The sequence below is a fragment of the Psammomys obesus genome, unplaced genomic scaffold, assembly GCF_907164565.1.
Source record: "Psammomys obesus unplaced genomic scaffold, mPsaObe1.curated_primary_1811, whole genome shotgun sequence".
In the NCBI taxonomy this organism is placed as follows: Eukaryota; Metazoa; Chordata; class Mammalia; order Rodentia; family Muridae; genus Psammomys; species Psammomys obesus.
In genome coordinates, this window is record NW_026585685.1 from 5,715,486 (window position 1) to 5,735,095 (window position 19,610).

At 45.0% G+C, this 19,610-nt stretch overlaps 1 protein-coding gene across 1 annotated transcript in view; it reads right to left on the bottom strand.

The window, feature by feature from the left end:
* Cttnbp2nl (CTTNBP2 N-terminal like) overlaps window positions 1-19,610 on the bottom strand; it is a 44,022-nt gene that overhangs the window by 14,167 nt on the left and 10,245 nt on the right. Inside the window, exons 2-3 of the mRNA XM_055628106.1 lie at window positions 15,141-15,260; window positions 10,178-10,286 (exon numbers count right to left, since the gene is read on the bottom strand). Of these exons, the coding sequence (XP_055484081.1) occupies window positions 10,178-10,276 (99 nt within the window). The 5' untranslated portion in view covers window positions 10,277-10,286; window positions 15,141-15,260. The remainder of the gene's footprint in view (window positions 1-10,177; window positions 10,287-15,140; window positions 15,261-19,610) is intronic.

Below are 19,610 nucleotides of genomic sequence, written 5' to 3' on the forward strand. Positions count from 1 at the left end.
GAGCATTTTTAAAAGCTAGCCACAATAACAAACAAGCAAACAAACAAGCAAACAAACCCAAAACAGTGAAAAACAAATCCCCAGTTGGGCAGGGTGGTCCATGCCTTTAATCCCAGCCCTGGGGAGGCAGGGGCAGAAGGATCTATGTGGGCTTGGTCTACAAACTGAGTTCCAGTACAGAGAGAGCTACAAAGTGAGAGTCTGTCTCAAACCACTCCTCACCCACCAAGTTCCCAACAAAAACAAAACCTACAGGAGAAACAGGGTAGGTAAATGCATTCTAAAAGAGAGTAGAGTATCAGACAGATGCGCATAAAAGCCCTCAGCTGCACAACTGGGAAATATGTTTTCTCTAAGTACTTAGAAGGTATGGACAAACAGCACTCACTGCACTGTTAAATACTGAAGCTTAATGCTGGAGAGGGACAGGGCCTTGCCTAGCACTGGTGAAGTCCTGGGTTTGATCTCATCAGGGGGGAGACAGGGGAGGAACTCTGAGTTTTTATTTTTCTTCTGAGGCAAAGCTCTCACTATTACCCAGTGGCGGAATGATGATTACAGCTCACCCCAAAAAGAATGGATACCAAGACCAAATGAAAACTAAAATGGGGTCTGGGCTGGAAAGAAGGCTCAGGCTGCTCTTCTGGAGGATCTGAATTCTACTCCCAGCACCCACATGACAGCTTACAACCTCCCGTAATTCCAGTTCCAGGGGATCTGACACCTTCTGGCCTCCACGGCACGGCACACGTGTGGTGCACAGACACATATGTATGCAAAACACCCATACACATACAATAAAAACAATTTTTATTAAAAAAAATCAAAATATGAAAATTTGTTTCATTTTATGAATACAGCCAGTGGACAAAGGTGCACAGCCAGTCATCTGGTATCCTTCACACAAATATGAACACAAACACAAAGCCATGACTTCCTGTCTGAAGAACAAGCTGTTCCCGGAAATGTAAATAATGTGAGTGGATGGGAATTATCAACAGTGGAAGTTATGAAACTACGTCATTAGAGTTATGCCTCTCTTCTAAAAACATTAATAAATGGTATCAATTTTTGAGAACTGGAAATATTTAAATAAGACTGAAAAGGCCTGAACTCACTCTTCATGTGACAAATACTTTTGAGAACTTCTGACGATCTCGATACTGGGCTTTCGGAGTTAGAGATGATTAAGTAGCAGCTCTCCACGGAATTGACACTTAACAGAGGTGTGTGTGTGTGTGTGTGTGTGTGTGGTGGGGGGTTTACACACAAAATAGAAAGATCCTTGTAATATACAAAGCTTACCAGAATTAACAAATTTCCACATTAATACCCAGTGAGGACAACCAGAAAAGAGAAAGTGCATTCAGGTTTTTTTTTTTTTTTTTTTTTTAAAATATGTTGGGGTGCTCAGTGGCTAAGCCTGCTCCCTGCTGGTTCCCAGCATGCACACCAGGCAACTCACTTACAGCTCCAGTTCCAATACAAACAGACACAACAAACAAACAAACGAATAAATGAATAAATGCAATTTTATAAAACAAACAAACGAAAATTCTCCCGAATGCAAGCAACCCATGAAACAAAACAAAACCATCCCCAAAGTCTAGAGGGCAGCTAAAGGGTATTTCATTTAAGAGGCATGTGGAAGAAAGAAAATATGATGTGGGCCTGAGAAGGATTAAGACAAGAGTGTCAATGACACCAAGCAAAGAGAAGTTTAAAAAGTAAGGTGAGGGGCTGGAGAGATGGCTCAGCGGTTAAGAGCATTGGCTGCTCTTCCAAAAGACCCAGGTTCGATTCCTAAGATCCACACGGTGGTTCACAACTGTACTTCACAGAATCTAATGCTCTCTTCTGGCCTACATCGGTAGAAGAAATGCTTCCAAGTGGTATACAAGCATATATGCTGGCAAAACACCACACACATTAAAAAAAAAAAAAAAAAAGTAACATGGCCTACAGTCCCAGCACTTGGGAGTCTGACGTCAAGGTCTGTTTGATGCCTGTCATCTACACAGCAACACCTGTCTCAAGACACTGGTGTCAACCCCCACACCCCCAACGTAAGGTGCTTATTAGAAGAGGTCATTAGGGGCTGGTACAATGTTTGCCTATGTATTGTCTAGGTTCTGGGTCCAGTCCTCAACACGGGGGGGTGGGGCCGGGGCATCAGAAACTACGTGTGCTTTCAGCAGTTAGAATTGAAATCGAGTGATAGAGGTAAAAAGTAAATGAGAAATGCAAGGACCGGGAGGTAGAGTACGAACGACACTGTACCAGAGGAGATGAAGGCCAGCGTGGCACACACAGTGAAAACCCTGCACCGGGACTGTTCCGCAGGGAGGTACACCAGGTTCTGCTGCTTCACTTTCCTGACAGGCTGTGTTAAATAGGGGTGCTAGGAACATCTTCAGGTGTAAATGAAAGAACAGTTTTGTAGTAGAGCTATTTCCCCCTTCTTTCCTTCCTTTAAAAAATGTTAATGTTTCTATTCACATGTTCATGTGTACATCTGCATAAATACATGCCACTCCCATGTGGGCGCCTGAGGAGTCCAGAAGAGGGTATTGGATCTCTGGAGCTGGAGTTCCAAGTGGTTGTGAGCTACGTACTGTGGGTGCTGGGAACTGATCTCGGGTCCATGAAAGAGCACTAGGTACACTGAACCACTGACCCATCTCTCTCGTTCCCTAGAAGTGTCTAGCTTTTCCTTTTAAGAAAATTTATTTATTATTAGTGAGTGAGTGTGTGTGTGTGTGTGTGAGGGCGCCCATGCTTTGCTATGGGTGTGGAGGTCAGGACAACTTTGTGAGCTGGTTTATTCCTTTGTCTTTGACATGTGATCCGAGAACCGCGCTCAGGTCGGCAGACTTGTAGCACTGGGCAGCAAGCACCTTTACCTGCTGAGAACCATCATCCTCAGTGGCCCTGTCTTTTCCAATTAGTAAAACTCCCAATGCATTCTCTAAGTGTCTCTTTTCCAAACAGACTGTCAGCAAGCAGACAAGATGGCTTCCTCCTGTACTAATTTCTACAACTGGCTGAATCAATATACTGCACGACAGACCAAAGGTCTTACTTTAAGGTAAAACTTTCATAGTTTCCCTTGCTTCCCTCTACAGCAGCAGCTAGAAATAACCTCTGATAAGACCTAAATCACGAGGCCAACATAGGCAACACAATGACAGGAAGTCAAAATAAAAGGAATAAGCTGCTTCCTTTTTTTTTAATCTCTCTTAGTTTCAGGTTGAGTGGCTGTAATAAAAGCGCAGAGCACGCTGTGAGCTCCCCAACTGCCTGTTCTGGAAAGAAGAGTCACTGCACAAGCAGACTCCCTCCCTTCCTCCAAGTCATACTCCTCACCCCCCTCACACACACACAGAGATCCCAGAGTCCACGGGAGATGTCAGCCAGATGAGAAACTCAGCGGCACCTGTAATTACCCTTCACACAATTCACAGCAGGAGCGACAAGTCACAGAAAGCCTTCAAGCGAGCAGCTGACACCATGTAATTACTTTTAAGAGCTAGCTGATACAGAGGAGGTTCAATGTCTTCAGGAATGAAATTCAGATGTCTTATCACTTAAGAACACAGGCTTCTTGTTTTCTAAACACCCAGCTTATGAACAATCACCCACACGAATGGCCTTTCCCCTTTTTGTGGCTCTTTCCTGCCAGGGCATCCCACTGGTACTTCCTCCCACTAACTCATTCCTCCTCAGGTGGATGGTGTGAGGAGCTCCTACGGGAATGAGCTGAGAGGGAGAACGGAGACTTTGGGAGGTTTCACAGGTTCCAGTTCTGTATTTTTTCTCTGTTATGGCTCTGTTTCCACATACTGCAGCGTGGACAGTATTCCTTACGACACTCAAAGATTTCCTTAGTAGTTTGGAGGTACTCCACTTTATGATTATATCATGATTTTCTTGACCAGACCCCACTATGAGACGCTAGGCTTTTTCTAGCACTTCTGTTGCTAGGAATCCTGCTGCTGGGAACAGCTTTTCTTGCAACTTAGGAGGTTGAAGTGGGAGGAGGGTGAACTTCAGTGAGACTATCTCAAAAACTAAGAAAGTAAATACTGATTACATCTGAATAATCAGTGAAAATTAAAGTTGAAACAAGAAACCTGGGGATGGCGGCGCACATCTTTAATCCCAGCACCTGGGAGGCAGAAGCAGGCAGATCTCTGAGTTTGAGGTCAGTGAGCCTGGCTTACAGAATAAGTCGTGAGTTCCAGGACAGCAAGGGCTACACAGTGAGAACCTGTAAAAAAGAGAGAGAGACCGTGAGAGACAGAGAGAGAGAGAGAGTGTGAGCGAGCACACACGTGCAAGAGAGAAACAAAAAAGAAAGGAAGGAGAAGCCTGGTGTTGGGGCTGGCCCCTGTAGCTGAGGCAGGACAGCCCGGAGTTCCACGCTAGTCTGGGTTACAGGGTCTCAAATAATAATGATAATAATAATAACTGAGGTGAGTTCTGACACACCTGGTACAATGGCTAAAAATAAAAAAAAATTGGCTGTACCAAATGCTGGTAAAGCTGCCAAGTTATGAGGACTCAACACATGCTGGGGAATATAAAATGACCTATCACACTGGAAAATTACTTTGACAATTTCTTCAAAACTTAAATGTATCTGGCATGGCGGCTAATGTAATCCCAGCATTTACAATGTTCTCTCTCTCTCTCATTAATATACACCAATCATTTAAAACAGTCATTGCATCCCTAGGTATCTAACCAAAAGAACTAAAAGCCCGGTGTCCGTACAAAGCCTTGTATAGGTAAATGTTCACAGTGGCTTTAACACAGAGCTAGAAATAGCGCAGATACTAGCATGAATCAACACCCCATGCTGTATGCAGGCAGCAGGACACCATTCAGCCATACAAGACATCAACCATCAATACATATAGAGTCATAAATGACACATATACAATCACATGCATAGTAACAGGCTGCCCCTAAGTTCTCATCTTCATGTGTGTGGGTTAGGGCACCTCTCAGCCACCATCACGGAAGCTTCTTTTGCAGAGCACGGCAGTTAATACAGAGACCAACTCTAGCCAACGTGCAGAGACTAAGGGAGACTGTGGCATGCTCAGCTAAATGGGACGTCTATGGAAAAGGGGCCGGGAAGTCTTTAAGAGACAGAGTAATGGTAATGAACGTGTACAGAGAAACTGTCGCTGCTGAACACGGCAGAACACCTGTTACACACCTGAACTCACGGGACCAGGGTCTGCATGCTTAAGACCCACACAAGACTGAGCCAGAAGCCAGTCCAAGCCCAAGTGTGGACGCGTGAGGGGCTCATGAAGCCCACCCCTAGCTGAGAAGCTGTTGACAACTGATGGCCGATGGGGGGGTAGGGACTTTTCCAGGAATGTGGCCTAGGCTCCAGTAGGTGGTCCTGTGGCCACACACGTGCAGTCAGGACTACGTGCCCTAAGTAGGTTTTAAAACAAAGCACAGGAACCTGAGAGGAAAAAGTGGTAGGGGGCAGACAGGGAAACTGGAGGGGAGAGAACCAGGGGGATTCGATCAAAACAAGTCACTTACATATATACGCATACATAAAACCCTCCAACAGTTAAATAATGATGTAGCTGAAGAAGTCCACTCTCCCACAAAGAGAATATATTCAGTTTGATTCTGTAAAACCACGATGTAACATGTCTGGGGACAGAAAGCAGACCAGGGACTCAGGAGCAGGGCTGGGAAGGTGAGGCAGGGTGGATTAAAAGGATCCACAGATCTTAGGGGTGGTGGACACCTGTCCCTGTGACTGTGGAAATGGCCTCACAGTACATACATCAAAACAGCCCAGAGCACACTTGGGACCCCAGCACTCTGACGGATGGCTCTGAAGCGAAAGGCCAGCTAGATAAGACTGTCTCAAAAGTGAAAAATGTGGAGGGGCTTGGGTCGGAGACCTATAACAGCCCATCTGTTCCAAGCCACAAAGTCAACCCTAACGTCTGTCAGCTGTTTCGAAAGACATAATTTGGCTATCAGGGCAGGGATGGAGTAATTCCCAACAAGCACTAGGTGACGACAGGGAACGCCACTGAACAGTAAAAGCTCTTATCTGCCTTGCAGAGGACAGCATTCCATCAGCCTGCTCGCTTCATGAGCATAGTTCGGTCCTAAACCAGCAAACTTTGTAGCTCAGACTGTAATGATGGTAACCGCTGGTAAATCAGTAAACACCTGCCTAGTATCTCTCTCACTTTTCATCCGGACAAGAGCCACAACATTTGTGTTTGTGTACATATGTGCTTGTGTACGCACGTGTGTGCTAAAGACGGACGGCAGATGTCTTCCTTGATTATTTTCCATCTTGTTCTGAGATAGAGACTATGTGGATACAGCTAAAGGTGGTTCTGCAGCAGAGGAAGACTCGTGGGTGGAATGAAGAACTCGCGCAGTAAAGGCAAAGCATGGGCTCTAAAGTTGCTTGGCAGTCAATTCTGTTTCTCTGTGTAATAGCCCAGGTTGTCCTGCACTCACTTTGTAGACCAGGCTGCCCCCAAACTCTGCCTGATTCTTCCTCCCAAGTGCTACGACCAGAGGTGTGCGCTGCTGTGCCTAGCTGTTTCCAGACTTTTTAGACGGTCACTGAGTTCAGTCCCTTGTCCTCTGCGACAGGCTCAGACCACTCAGCAAGCCACTTTTAGATCTGTAAGGCATGACAGAATTGGGCTTTCCTGCTGCACTGTGTAGCTCTGCCTCGCTTCTGAGCAATGTAAGTTTCCTTTTACCCTTGAGGGGGTTCCTGTAGTGTTCCCAATCAAAATAAAAATTTTTGTGACTTCCACAAAGATTGTTTTTCCCTGACACATGCCTCTAGAGTAGAAAAACAGGTTTATATAAGGTTCAATTAGGGCCAAATACAGTATAAATGGTCTCATTAACAACTAATGTTAACATACGGAAAACTGGACACTACATTGTAGAAACACCAGCTTTCATGGTCTTACTGCAACACACAAGGGCAGGGTGGCTTTTCCGGGGGCAGGAGAAGCTCAGCACCTGGACGCTAGAGGAGGTGCAGTGTGATCTGGCCTGTGGCAACAACTCTGGAGAATGAATAAAGCTCTTTTATAATCCCACCTCCAGTTGGATCCACTTGATGAACGGTAGGAAGTTTATAATCTTTCCCTAAAGAAACAAAACCTGCCGATGTGACCTGATATTCACTGAGAAGTAACAGGCAGACATATGGTTTTTGTTCAGAAAACAAAAACTTAAATCAATTAAGTAGAAAAAGATTTCCCTTCCTCTTTCAAAGCAAACAGAACAGACCATTCAAAGCTCTTTAAGACAAAGACCAAGCTCGACATGATCTGGAGCACAACTTTACTCCCAGCACTTGGGAGGCAGAGGCAGAAAGATCTCTTTGAGGCCTGAGGTCCAGGACGGACGTTCTGTGTCAAAACGTAGGGGTGGGAGGGAGTAGCCTGGAGAGATAAGAGATGGCTCAGTGGTTAACTGGGCACATTGTTCTTGCAGAGGACCCAAGTTTGGTTCCCAGCATCCTTTTCAGACATCTCACAATGACCTGTAGCCCCAGCTGGAAAGGATCCAATGCCTCTGGCCTCCCAGAGAACCTCCACTCATTTGTATGTGCTTATGCACACAAGCACATAAATAAGAATAAAACAAATCTTAAAACAACCACAACAAAGACCAAAGCCTTTCAACTCACTGAGTATGAATTAGGAGCTAATAATAAAAAGAAAAACATTGTTAGTCCAAAAGTCCAACAGGTATTTGTTGCTGAGCAAAGACTGTAAGGAAAAAACATCTTCGTATTGTTACAGAACCCAACACACACACACACACACACATACACACACACACACACACACACACACACTAAATGAGATTTCTTTTTAATGTAAAGAATCTGGCTGGAGAGATGGTGTAGTGGTTCAGAGCGTGGTGGCTCACAACTGTCTGTAACTCCAGCTACAGGGAACTCCAGGTTCCAGGAGGGAACCTGGTTCCCTCCTCTGGCTTCCCAGGACCCAAGTACACACAAGTATGCATACATACATGAAGGCAAAACACCCAAATACATCAGTAAAAATAAATCCAAAAGAGCAACAACAAGAATCTTGGTGAGGTTGAGATGACTCCAGTCCCAACTGTGAGACACTCTGTGCCAGCATATGTTTAAAGATGTGTGTCTGTGGCAGAACCAAACTGAGCTTATCACCTACAGGCCACAAATAGGCTCAGTCCAACACTTGGCCAGATCCTGAATGCCACGGGCCATCAACACAGCTCCCTTGTACAGCTCCTGCTTCTCTGGTTCCTTTCAACTCCTCAGACGACTCCTATGATAAATAGAACTAGATGCGTGCAGAAAAAACATTACGAGACCTGTATAACAGCAGCCAAGACAGCCTGGGGCAGAGTACAGAGAACCGTCTTTGCTAACTCCAGACACTTGTCTTCAAGTACTGTGGCAGTCTTTAAGGCGACACATCGCAACGGCTGTCATTTTATTTGTTCAACAAATATTTGGTGCTAGGGATGTGGCTTAGCGATTAAACATGTATCCAGCATGGCCACAGGCCTGAGTTAATCTTCAACAACAACAATATTTACCGAGGCTCTGCCGGGCTTAGGGGGGAGGGAACAGCGAAGTGATGCGTGCAGCAGGTGCTGCGCTGAGAACGCTCGGGCTGGGGAAACTGTCAAAGCAGAAGGCATGGTCTCAGGGCACACTGGCTCTTTTCCTTTACGGGCGTCGCCTCCCCCATCAGTTCCGAGGGGATGAAGGCAAATGAAGAGCAGGGGCTGGAAGACTGGAGCGCCAACAGGTCCCACGAGGGTTAAGAATGGGCTCTAACCGTCCGTCCCTGGTGCTTTCTCTGTTCTTATCATTGTCAGATAAGCAAGAAATAGCAAGGTGTCCTGAGGGAAGTCTAACTAGTAAAGTTGGTCTTTTTAGCCAGCACTGAAAGGAATAAACTAGTATCACTCTAAATGTGAGTACAGAAACGATGGGTTTGGATGTTTTGTTTTATTTAATTGCACTTTGTTGTAGGGATTCATGTGTTTCAGCGGGCTCAAATTTCACCTTTTTTTTTTTTTTTTTTTTTTTTTTTTTTTTTTTAGTATTTTTTCTTTTTTTGCGGGTTTTTTTTTGTTTTTTTTTTTTTTTTTTTTTTTGGTTATTGTCTTTTGAGAATATTACCTATTTAGACAGGTGATATTCAGATATTCTGAAAAGTCTTTTCTCCTCCTATCTAAATCTGCTCAGACAGAAAGGGAAAAATCCCTGTAAAGAGCTCTCACCTAGAGGAGCTGTGTCTGCTTGGACTTTTTAAAGGCGGTGCATCGTTTCCAATAAACCACCTGTCCCACTGACACACCTCTCCCATCCTTTTAACAGATAACAGAGTAGGGAACAAAAGAATTTTGTTGTTGTTTTTGAGACAGGGTTTCTCTGTGTAACCCTGGCTGTCCTGGAACTCAGAGATCTGCCTGCCTCTGCCTCCCCGTTAAAGGCGTGCACCACCACATCGGGGCGAACAGCTGAATCTGTAACTGTGTTGGTGGCACAGAGAGGTCTATGGCAACCTTGATGTCCTGGACCTTATACCCTGAACTTTGGTATATGAATATATATATATATACACACACACACACACACACACATAATATATATGCATGCATACACATACACATCTATATATACATTATAAAGTAGATCTCAGCAAGTTCTCAAAAAGTCAGCATTTCAAAACACAGCCAAAACACAGTAATAATACAAGGTTCAAGGTTTAGACACCTTGTAGAGACTAAAGGAGCTATTTTGAGGGCAGAAGAGTGTCATCGCCATTTTTCCCTCTCTTGGTTTGTTTTTGACACAGGATCTATGTAGCTTTGGCTGACCTGAGAATGCTATGTAGACCAGCACGGACTCAAACTCAGTGAGCTCCCTCTGCCTCTGCCTCCCAAGCACTGGAATTAAAGGTGCGTGCCACCACATTAGACCCAAAATTCTTGACACTTAGGCAGGTGCCTAAAGGAACTGTCAATATGTCCCACTGCTACTTCAACAGTTACACCAACACCCTCTTAAAGTAAAGAGAGAAATGGCTCCCAACACAGGACAGCCAATCGGCCGAAAGCAGCCAATCTCTACACATACCTTTAACGCTTCTATCACAAGGTCCCTTGCTTCAAGTTCTCCTTCAAGAATACTGAACAGTGTCAGGAGTTCAGGCTTGCTGAGTTTTTCCAGATTCATCCTGAAAGTCCTAAACAAAGGCAACAATCTTGATCAGAGCAAAGGCAAAAGATAACGAGGCCCAAGAGCAAAATGTACACTACGATACCCTAAGAGCTGCAATTCAAATCAGTTTCTGATGTTACTCATAAACTGAGCAGGAAGAGAAAATTAAAATACACTATAGATTATTGATCCCATCACCAAGATCAATTACTCATCATCTTTTCCAGGCTGGTTTGCAACCTGGGTCTCAGAAAGGATCAGGAGCTAATTTTGTCTGCTGGAGCCTGAGGTAGAACTGAGTTCCACTGGGGACCGTTTCACTAAAGAACCACCGGACCACCTGTGGGGCATAACCGAGTGCCTCGCCACACCTCTCCAGCAGGTTTCCCTCCTCTTTTAGGTCAGCTTTCTTAGCTTTGTCTCCTTTCTCCCTGCTCACTCTTTTCCTTCGGTGTCTCCACACAGTTATGGCTGGCCTTGAATCTGCACAATCTTTCTGCTTTGGCTTCCCAAGTCCTAGAACTGCAGGGATGCGCTGCCATCACACTTGGCCCTGTTATTACCTTGATATTGGCTCTGGCAGGTGAGATGAAATCTCAGTGCACTCATCTGCCAGCTGAGGATAGCAATACCCCCGCCCCCCCCCCCTTTTCATGTTTATTGCCATTTGCACTTCTTCTTTCGAAAAGTGTCTGTTTCATTACCTCACTTATTGATGAGGTGGTTTTGGCTGTAGTTATCTTTATTTTACACGTATTTACTTCTGTGGGTTGATGGACCATGGCATACGGATGGAGGTCAGAGAACAGTCTGAGGGCTGGGTCTCATTTCACCAGGTAGGTTGCAGTGATCCAGCTCAGGCTGCTGGGCTTGGAAGGACACTCCTTTTTACCCTCTGAGCTCTCTTGCCGGCCCAAGTTCTTGTACTTAAACATTACTCTTCAGCCATGTGCAGTTTTCTCCCGTTGTAGCTGTCTCTTTTAATTGCTTCCTTTGCTGAGCAAACTTTCTAACTTCACGCCATCCCATGAGTTACTGGTTTACTTCCTGAGCTAACCAGAGTCCTCAGAAATGCCTGTAGCTTGCAATGCTTCCTCTATTCGTTTTAGGTCTTACACTGAGGTCTTTGATGCACCCTATTCAACTGACTCTGTACAGGGTCATCTAGTTCGCCTAGCACCATTTGTTGAGGAGGATGTCTTTTCTCCAATGTCTGTCTTTGGCACTAAAGTGGCCACAGCTGTGTGGTTTTATATCCAGGCTCTCTATTCTCTTCCTTGATCCACATGCTAGTAGCTAGTAGCATGCCATTTTTATTACTGTGGCTCTCTAGTGTGACTGAGTCCTACAGGACAGGTATACAGTGTGTTACAGTCTAGCTGGAGGCACTGTTGACAGCTCCGGCATTACTCTTTTCACTCGGGGTTGCCCGGGCTGTTCCAGGTCAATGTAGGTTTTAGGGTTGCTTTTCCTATTTACACACTGAGGAATGTTACTGGAATCTGGATGGGGACTGCAATGACTCTGTACATTGCTTTTAATAAGAAAATTATTTTCATGGTATTAATTCTCCTGACCCATGAATACAGACGATCTTCCCATCTTCCAGAGTCTTCTTCAACTATTCCTCTCTGTTCTCAAGTTGCCACTGTAGAGATCGTTTACTTCCTGGTTAGGTTTATTCCTAGGCATTTTAGTTTGTACTTATTTTTTTGAAACTACCGTGAACAGGACTGCTATGCTGAGTCCCTTCTCATGGTGTTTGCTCTTGGCATAGAGGAAAGACACTGAGTTTTCTATGTTGATTTTGTATTCTACTACTTTGCTCACAGTATTTACTAGCTCTGAGAGGTGTTTTTAGTCAATCTGTGTAGCAAATCCACATTTCTACAAGGATCTGCCAAACTGCAGCACCAGCTCAACCTACTGTTTCAGAACACACGCAGGCAGACCAGCCAAGGGTCTCTGACCAGGGAACACGGTACAGGACTTTGTAGCTTCCAAGGGTGTAAAAACACTACATTCCTTGTATGTTTTATACCCAAACTGGAAACTTGCAGAGCTTTTCTTCAGAGTGAAGGCAACATGGCGAATTCATATACTCTGCAGCACTTTCTCCTTCTTTGATATAAGTCTGAGGGGCACTCAGAGAAGCCACCGACTCCTTCAGGGCTACTGTACTGAAGGGAAGGAGAACATGCAAAGGTGTGTACTTCCATGTGTCATCAAAGCGTGTTGTGGCATGTAGCCTGAAAATTTACCACATAGTAAAATGTCCTTAACGCAACCTCAGCTCCAGCTGCTGACTTTCCAGTTAGTAAATTCCAGCCTCTAGTCCGTCTCACAGCGGGATTAAAAATAATGTGCCATAACTGATTGTGAAAAATAAACAACAAAGCCAACAATCCCAATTAGAAGCTCCCCAGTCACTCCTGCCACAAAGCTGTATAGGGCACAAGAAACACAAGCCTTAGCAGCTAGGTCTGAAGCTTTCTGAGTGACTGGGAGACTTCCTCTTACAGATGAATTTTGGGAACACGGCTTTAGCCATCTTAGCCATCCAGGGCTGTTTCAAGGATTGACTTACTTCCTCTTGTTTTGTTCTGTTTTTTTGAGATAGGGTCTTACTCTGTAGTCCAGGCTAGACTAGCCTTAACTCAGAGCAATTATCTCGTGCTGAGGTTGTAAGTAAAAGCCAATACACCTGGCTCATCAACTTTAAAAACGATTTCACTCATCTACTTCTAATTTTGTGCGGGTGTGTGTGGGGGGGGAGGGCAATGTGTGTGCTGTGGCATTGCTACTGAGGTCAGATGTCAACTTTTACAAGTCAGTTCTTTCCTTTAGCTTGCGTCCCAGGAATTGAACTTCAGTCATCAGGCCTGAGCAGCAAGTAGTTTTATCCAATGAGCCTTCTCACTGGTCCTGATTTATTATTATATTTATTTTATTATATCTTTATGTCTGTATGGACATCTGTGCATGCACACGAGTGCAGGTGCCCACAGAGACCAGAAGAGAGCTTCAAATCCCCTGAAGCCAGAGTTGCAGTTAATTATGAGCCAGAGCCACCCTACATGGATGCTGGGAACCAAACTCAGGTTCTCTTTTGGTTTTGGTTTTTTGATTTTTCAAGACAAGGTTTCTCTGTGTAGCCCTGGATGTCCTGGAACTGGCTCTGTAGACCAGGCTGGCCTCAAACTCACAGATATCCACTTGCTTCTGCCTCTCCAGTGCTACCATTGCCGAGGTTCTTTTTCTTTTTTGAGACAGGGTGTCTCTCTGTAGTTCTGGCTAGCCTTGAACTCAGAGATCTACCTGTCCCTGCCTTGGAGTGCTTGGATTAAAGGCCTGTGCGCCACCACACCAGGCCATGCAACAAGCACCCTTCACCACTGAACTATCTCCCAGCTCCCTGCTTTAGTAGTAACTACTGTTCTTTTGTTTTCTAAAATAATTCCATGGAAGGCATTAGGAAAGCTGCCACTTTGCAGTCATGACCACACCCAGAAGCCATAGCATCAGAAGTGAAACACGGTGAGGACTTAAATATCAGGTGACTCACGCTGTTTCCTTACCATAGGTTCATGCTTTTATTTCCCTCACCAAGATCATAGGTGGAGGGGCTATCCTATCATATTCCTCTCTCTTTCCGAGATGCTAAGTAGAAAAATGAGCCTACGGGAAAGGCAATCCACAAATACCAATGGAGCAGAGTAAATCAACTGGCCGTATAAGAACCAAGTCAAGAAGGCAGAAACAATGCTAAAAATGACTGTTCATATTACTCTCTTTTCTTCAATATTTTTAAAGTTTTAAAACATTTTTGGTTAGAGGTTCGAAACTATGACTAAAAGCAGCAGTGCCATTCCAGTAAAACACAGAGGGTTCCTGAGCAGTGCAAAACGCCAGTCCTGGCTTGGACAGGAACAACTAGATCGCCCGGAGGAACACATACCTGGTGGCTTTGGCCCTTTGTTTCTTAACACTTAAACAGAACAACTAAAGAATTTAGTTCCACTCTATAGAAGCGTAAGGACTGGAGGTAAAGCCCTGTGGTAGACTGTTAGCCTAGCAGGTCCTGAGTTTTAACCATACTACCCAAATTTAACTGTACCCAAATCCAAGTCTCTGACATGCTGTGAAAAACAGACATCTCCATGAAAGAATAAATTTGCTATCATCTTCAGTCACTTAAATCATAAAGCAGTCTAGCCTACACAAGAGAAAAAAATCCGTTCTTTATCCGTGACATGAAGAAAATAGTCTTGGAGCTGCAAAGGTAGCTCATTGGGTAAACTGTTTGCTGTGCAAGCCTATAGACCTGAGTTCAGACGCCCAGCATCCATGGCGGCATGCACCTCCAGTCAGTACTGGAGATGGCAGAGCAGACAGATTCCTACAGCCAATCTAGCCAACCAGGGAACACTAGGTTGCTCTCAGAAAATAAGGTGAAGAGCAATAGAGGAAGACATCGTCTGACTTCTATATATGCATGCAGAAGGGCATGTATTCATCACACACACACACACCACACCACACAGAGATTGTCTACAAATCACTTCTACACAGAAAATTTAACATCTGGAATATTTTATTAATAATAACTCATTTGGCTTTTTGTTTAGAATGCAACACAAACAGCAGACAATAGCAGGGGGAAAGCCACCGCTGTGTAACACAGCCTGGTAACCCTTCTTCATAAATGTTAAAACTTAGCAGTGCTTTCCTCTTCCATACATTTGAATCTACTCTCAATGCACATTATAAAACTTCTTACAATAAGATCTTATCTGAATTACAGAGACAGTCAAACCTCATTAGGATCTGGCGTGGCGTGGCGTGGCGTTCCTGTGGGTGGAGAGGAGGTGACACTGACCTGGTAATTGGTGGCTGCACTTTAGTCGTCAGGCACAAAGTATCAGGGGTTTCCTTCCGTTAAAATGTTAGGAAGTTGACAGATGTTTAAAATGTCAGCATGGTGGATAAGTGTCCAACACTGCAAAACAGGAAGAAATTCACTGTCCTCGTGCCGTTCTATCGCCGATGCGGCGAGCCCCATTCCTGTCACTGGGGCCAGCGCTCTAAGGCCTGATAGTGGTCCTCTGCTGCGCCGGAGGAAAATCACCAGCTCCTCCCAGCTCCTCAGGCTCAAGCTGAGCAACAGACATCCGAAACGCCAGGCTCTGACTTCCCTTTCGAAAGGGTACCTGGGGACGGTGGAAGCTACAGATTTTCTTTTCCTTTTAAGACAGGGGCTTGCTATAGAGCCTAGGTTGGTCTCAAACTCAAAGAATGATCCCCCTGCTTCAGCCTCGGGAGTAATAGAATCTCCTCTGATGTCAAGGACTGACTTCTCAAGGGCACTAGGTATGGACTTTCCCAGAATTTCCAAAAGCCTGCCTGCACGAGACAACGTGGCTCATGCACAATGCCACAATGCCCCAATGCCAAAGTGCCACAATTCCACAGTGCCACAATGGCCCTCTAAACGTAATCACAACCAAAAGTCCCCCCCGCCAAATCTGTGTAAGGAAACGTCTCACCTCACTTTCCTGATGACAGCAAAGAAACACATCAGTCTGTGACCTTTTTCACTGTTTACATGGATGACCAAATACTGCCAACTTCTATTGTCCCCATCATGTTTACACAACACATGCTGGCCTATAAACAAATGCTTTTGCTTATATTTTTCCAATAGTATTAAGCTACAGTTAAAACAACCCCCCCCCCCCCAACATGAAAGAAGAAACGGACAAAAGAAAAAAGGGAGGCCATTGGGAGAAAAGTGGGGCAAGAAAAGGGAGGGTAGGAGGGTTTGGGGCTGGGGACAGGGGTGGGGGAGTCAAACTCTAAACACAATGTGTGTGTGTGTGTGTGTGTGTGTGTGTGTATGTGTGTATGAACACCCGAAAGAATGAAATTTAAAAAACTAAAGGAAAAAAGAAAGGGAATCTTTACCTTTGTTTGATTTATTTCAATTTACCGACTCAACAGTTAAACTCTGAGCCTCCCAATTTAGGGAGGAAGCGTGGGTCATCACACAGTCGGGAGCAGGGGACCAACAGCATGCAGCAGACCACTAAGTAAGGAATTCCAGCAATTTCTGCCAGCATACGGGCAGATTCATACCGACGGGGGTTCTCAGCAAAAGGCTGTGCCTAAGCCACTCACTGGAACCATCACTGCCAAGTTTCAGGCATGCCACGCTACACTGGGCCCCAGACTCCTCTGTTTTCTGAGTGAGCTGTTACTTGTCACTGACACCATCCATTAAGTGACTCTGAAAGACAGGATCGTTCCAACCAGATGCCCAGCTTACTCTTTCCAGCAGAACCCTCCAAGACCCAGTCTTCCCCAGACAACTTCTGTCTGAGGAATGCTACAGTCTATAAATCTGAAAGAAAAACCACTTGTGGACAAGCTGTCTGGATATGTTCTCATTACCAGTTGATGGTGTAGTAAACTTCAGTGTTCTTTTCTCTCTGTGTAGTTCTGGCTGTCCTGGAACTCACTCAGTAGACCAGGCCAACCTCGGACTCATAGAAATCCACCTGCCTCTGCCTCCCCAGTGCTGGGATTAAAGGTGTGTGCCGCCACCACCTGACCAGAGGTTTCTTAATAAAAATACATATAAACATGTACAATAAAAAGCTACATATATTTCAATGCCCTGAAAAATAAGGCCACTTAAAGGCTAAGCAAGAGATGTTTTTACATTATAGTATGTGATTTCAAACAAATTTGCTCAGCCTACCACTGAGCCTGTCACAGGACCCCTTACCCCCTTTTTTCCAGCTGACTGCAGGAGACTGCCAGTCTTCACTAAACGAACTTCTCTTCTCCCCCCCCCCCACCCCGTTTTGTCTTTTGAGGCAGTTTTACTATGCAGCTCTGGCCGGCCCGGCACTCCCTACATAGAACAGGTTAATCTTAAACTCAGACAAATCCACCTGCCTCTGAGCCCTGCGTACATACAGATCTGTCTTTCCCTTTTTGAGACAGGGTTTTGCTGTACAGCCCAGGCTGGCTTTGAATTTATCCATTTGCCCCCCACCTCTCAAGTGCTGAGATTACAGCTGTAATCCACCATGCCATGCCTAACCGTCACAACAATCAGAGGAATTACAGGGATCAGGGAGGGAGTGACTACATGCACACATAGGCCACCCCCCACCCCCTCCTACACACCCCCCCCCCGCAGCACCTAACTGCCTGGCTGATGAGCCTGGGAGATACGCTGCCGGGACCTGCTCAGTTGGCTCAGCCTTCCTGTCTCTGAATAACACCCAAGCCCCACTCACTCTGGCCCTCACTGTGCCTCTCAACAAAGTCCGCGCCCTGGAACTGAACTAAGTCTACGGACAACAGGCAGGGAAAGAAACACCCCAAACAGCTTCTCCAGCCATGTAAGTAAGAGGGCAGGGCAGGGCAGGGCGGGGCACAGGTAAAATGTTTGTGTCTAGTATCTGGGCGTGAGTATCTGGGTGCAAGGGAAGGTTTACTTTCTAAGTAGTTAGTAATGAGGAACATGGAGAAAAAAAAATAACATTTTAGATGAGTCTCAGTTCTTGACAGAGTAACCTCAAAAACATATATACATAACTGCCGTTTTAAAAAAAAATCAACTCAATTCCAGGACAGCCAAGGCTGTTGTTATCCAGAGAAACCCTGTCTTGAAACCAGACCTCCCCCCTTCCCACAAAAAATTCAGTTATTTTACTATGAGATCATCGAATGTAATTAACTTATACTTGGGCTAAAACTGGCTAACAGGCTATTCAGTGAGGTCTTAGAATCAGGAGTTAGATATGACCAGAAATATAAATTGAATTTGTGGGCTGGAGAGATGGCTCAGAGGTTAGTGTACTGGCTGTTCTTCCAAAGGTCCTGAGTTCAATTCCCAGCAACCACATGGTGGCTCACAACCATCTATAATGAGATCTGGTGCCCTCTTCTGGTATGTAGGCATACATGCAGGCAGAGTATTGTATAAATAATAAATAAATCTTTAAAAAAAAATAAATTGAATTTGTTCAATTCTGTAGCCCTACATAAATCTACATAAAACCAAAATATGGGTCAATAACTTAAAACTCAAAAGAGATAATACACAAAATAGACATTTTGACATCTTTCCACTAAATAGTGCATTATCTTAAAAAAAAACTGGTAAATAATGCATCATCTTAACCAGGAATACCTGGACATAGTGGTGCACACCTATTATCCCAGCACTTGTGGTGGGGAGGCAGGTGGATTAAAAAGTTCAAGGCTAGCCCGGACATGAAATGTCTCCTGGATTCAAGGCCTGCTTGGATTATACAAGACCTTTTCTCAAAAAACCATCAAACCCAAACCAGACCAAACCAAATGAAAGAAAACCAGTATGCATGAGATAGTAAGAAAATAAACAGGAGACACTGTGTTTCAAGCTACTAAATGGACATAGGGAGACAGATGCACTGTTACAAAATGAATCCAGAGTCCCCTTCTTAGGCGGTGGAAAGTACTAGATGATCTGGAGAGAGGAAACAACTCACCAATCCCCGGCATGTCTGGGTCAGAGGGGCTGTGTGTCCTTCTGGGGTTACGACAGTAACAGTGCTGCAAATGTCCTGCCCCCTCTTCCCGCTTTTTAGGATCAGGCCAGGGAAGGAGACCATGTCAACACGCTGTAACAAAATGACTTTCTGATCTGTCTTAGAAAGCCGTTTTCAGCCACATGTGCTGGTGCACAGCTGTGAGCCCCTGCATTCGGGAGAACAAGGCACAGGGGGCTTGGGAGAGGCCAGGCGCACTACTGGGAAATACCCAGGGAATCTCTTTTTACTACTACTACTCCTTACAAGAAAATCCTAAAGTCAAGGTACAAAACACAATTTCATTTTATGGAATTTTATAATATTAAGAAACATAAACTGAATTAAAATACTTTTAAATCAAGCAGTGCTCAGCTGAAGATATTACAAGACTATTTACATTCCTATAGCAGGTCAATGGGCTGAGCCATTACCCCAAATTCATGTTGAATCACAGTCCTAGCATTTCAGAATGCGACCGACTCTGAAGGCACACAGAACGTCTCATGTGTCCCTCCCCGCTCCCACACACGCCTTCTCTTTTGGCAGTATTTGGCCACTGAACCCAGGGCCTTGAACTTGTTAGGCAAGTGTTCTACCACCGAGCTAACTCCCAGCCCCAGAGACTTTTAAGAGGCAAGCACGTTAAAATGAGGTCAACACACAGCACGCATAAGAGACTTCTTGGAGTACTCAGCTGTAAGTGAGCTATCGGCCCCCCTCCCCACCAAGGCTCAGGGATCTTCGTGAAAGAGCAGGTGGGA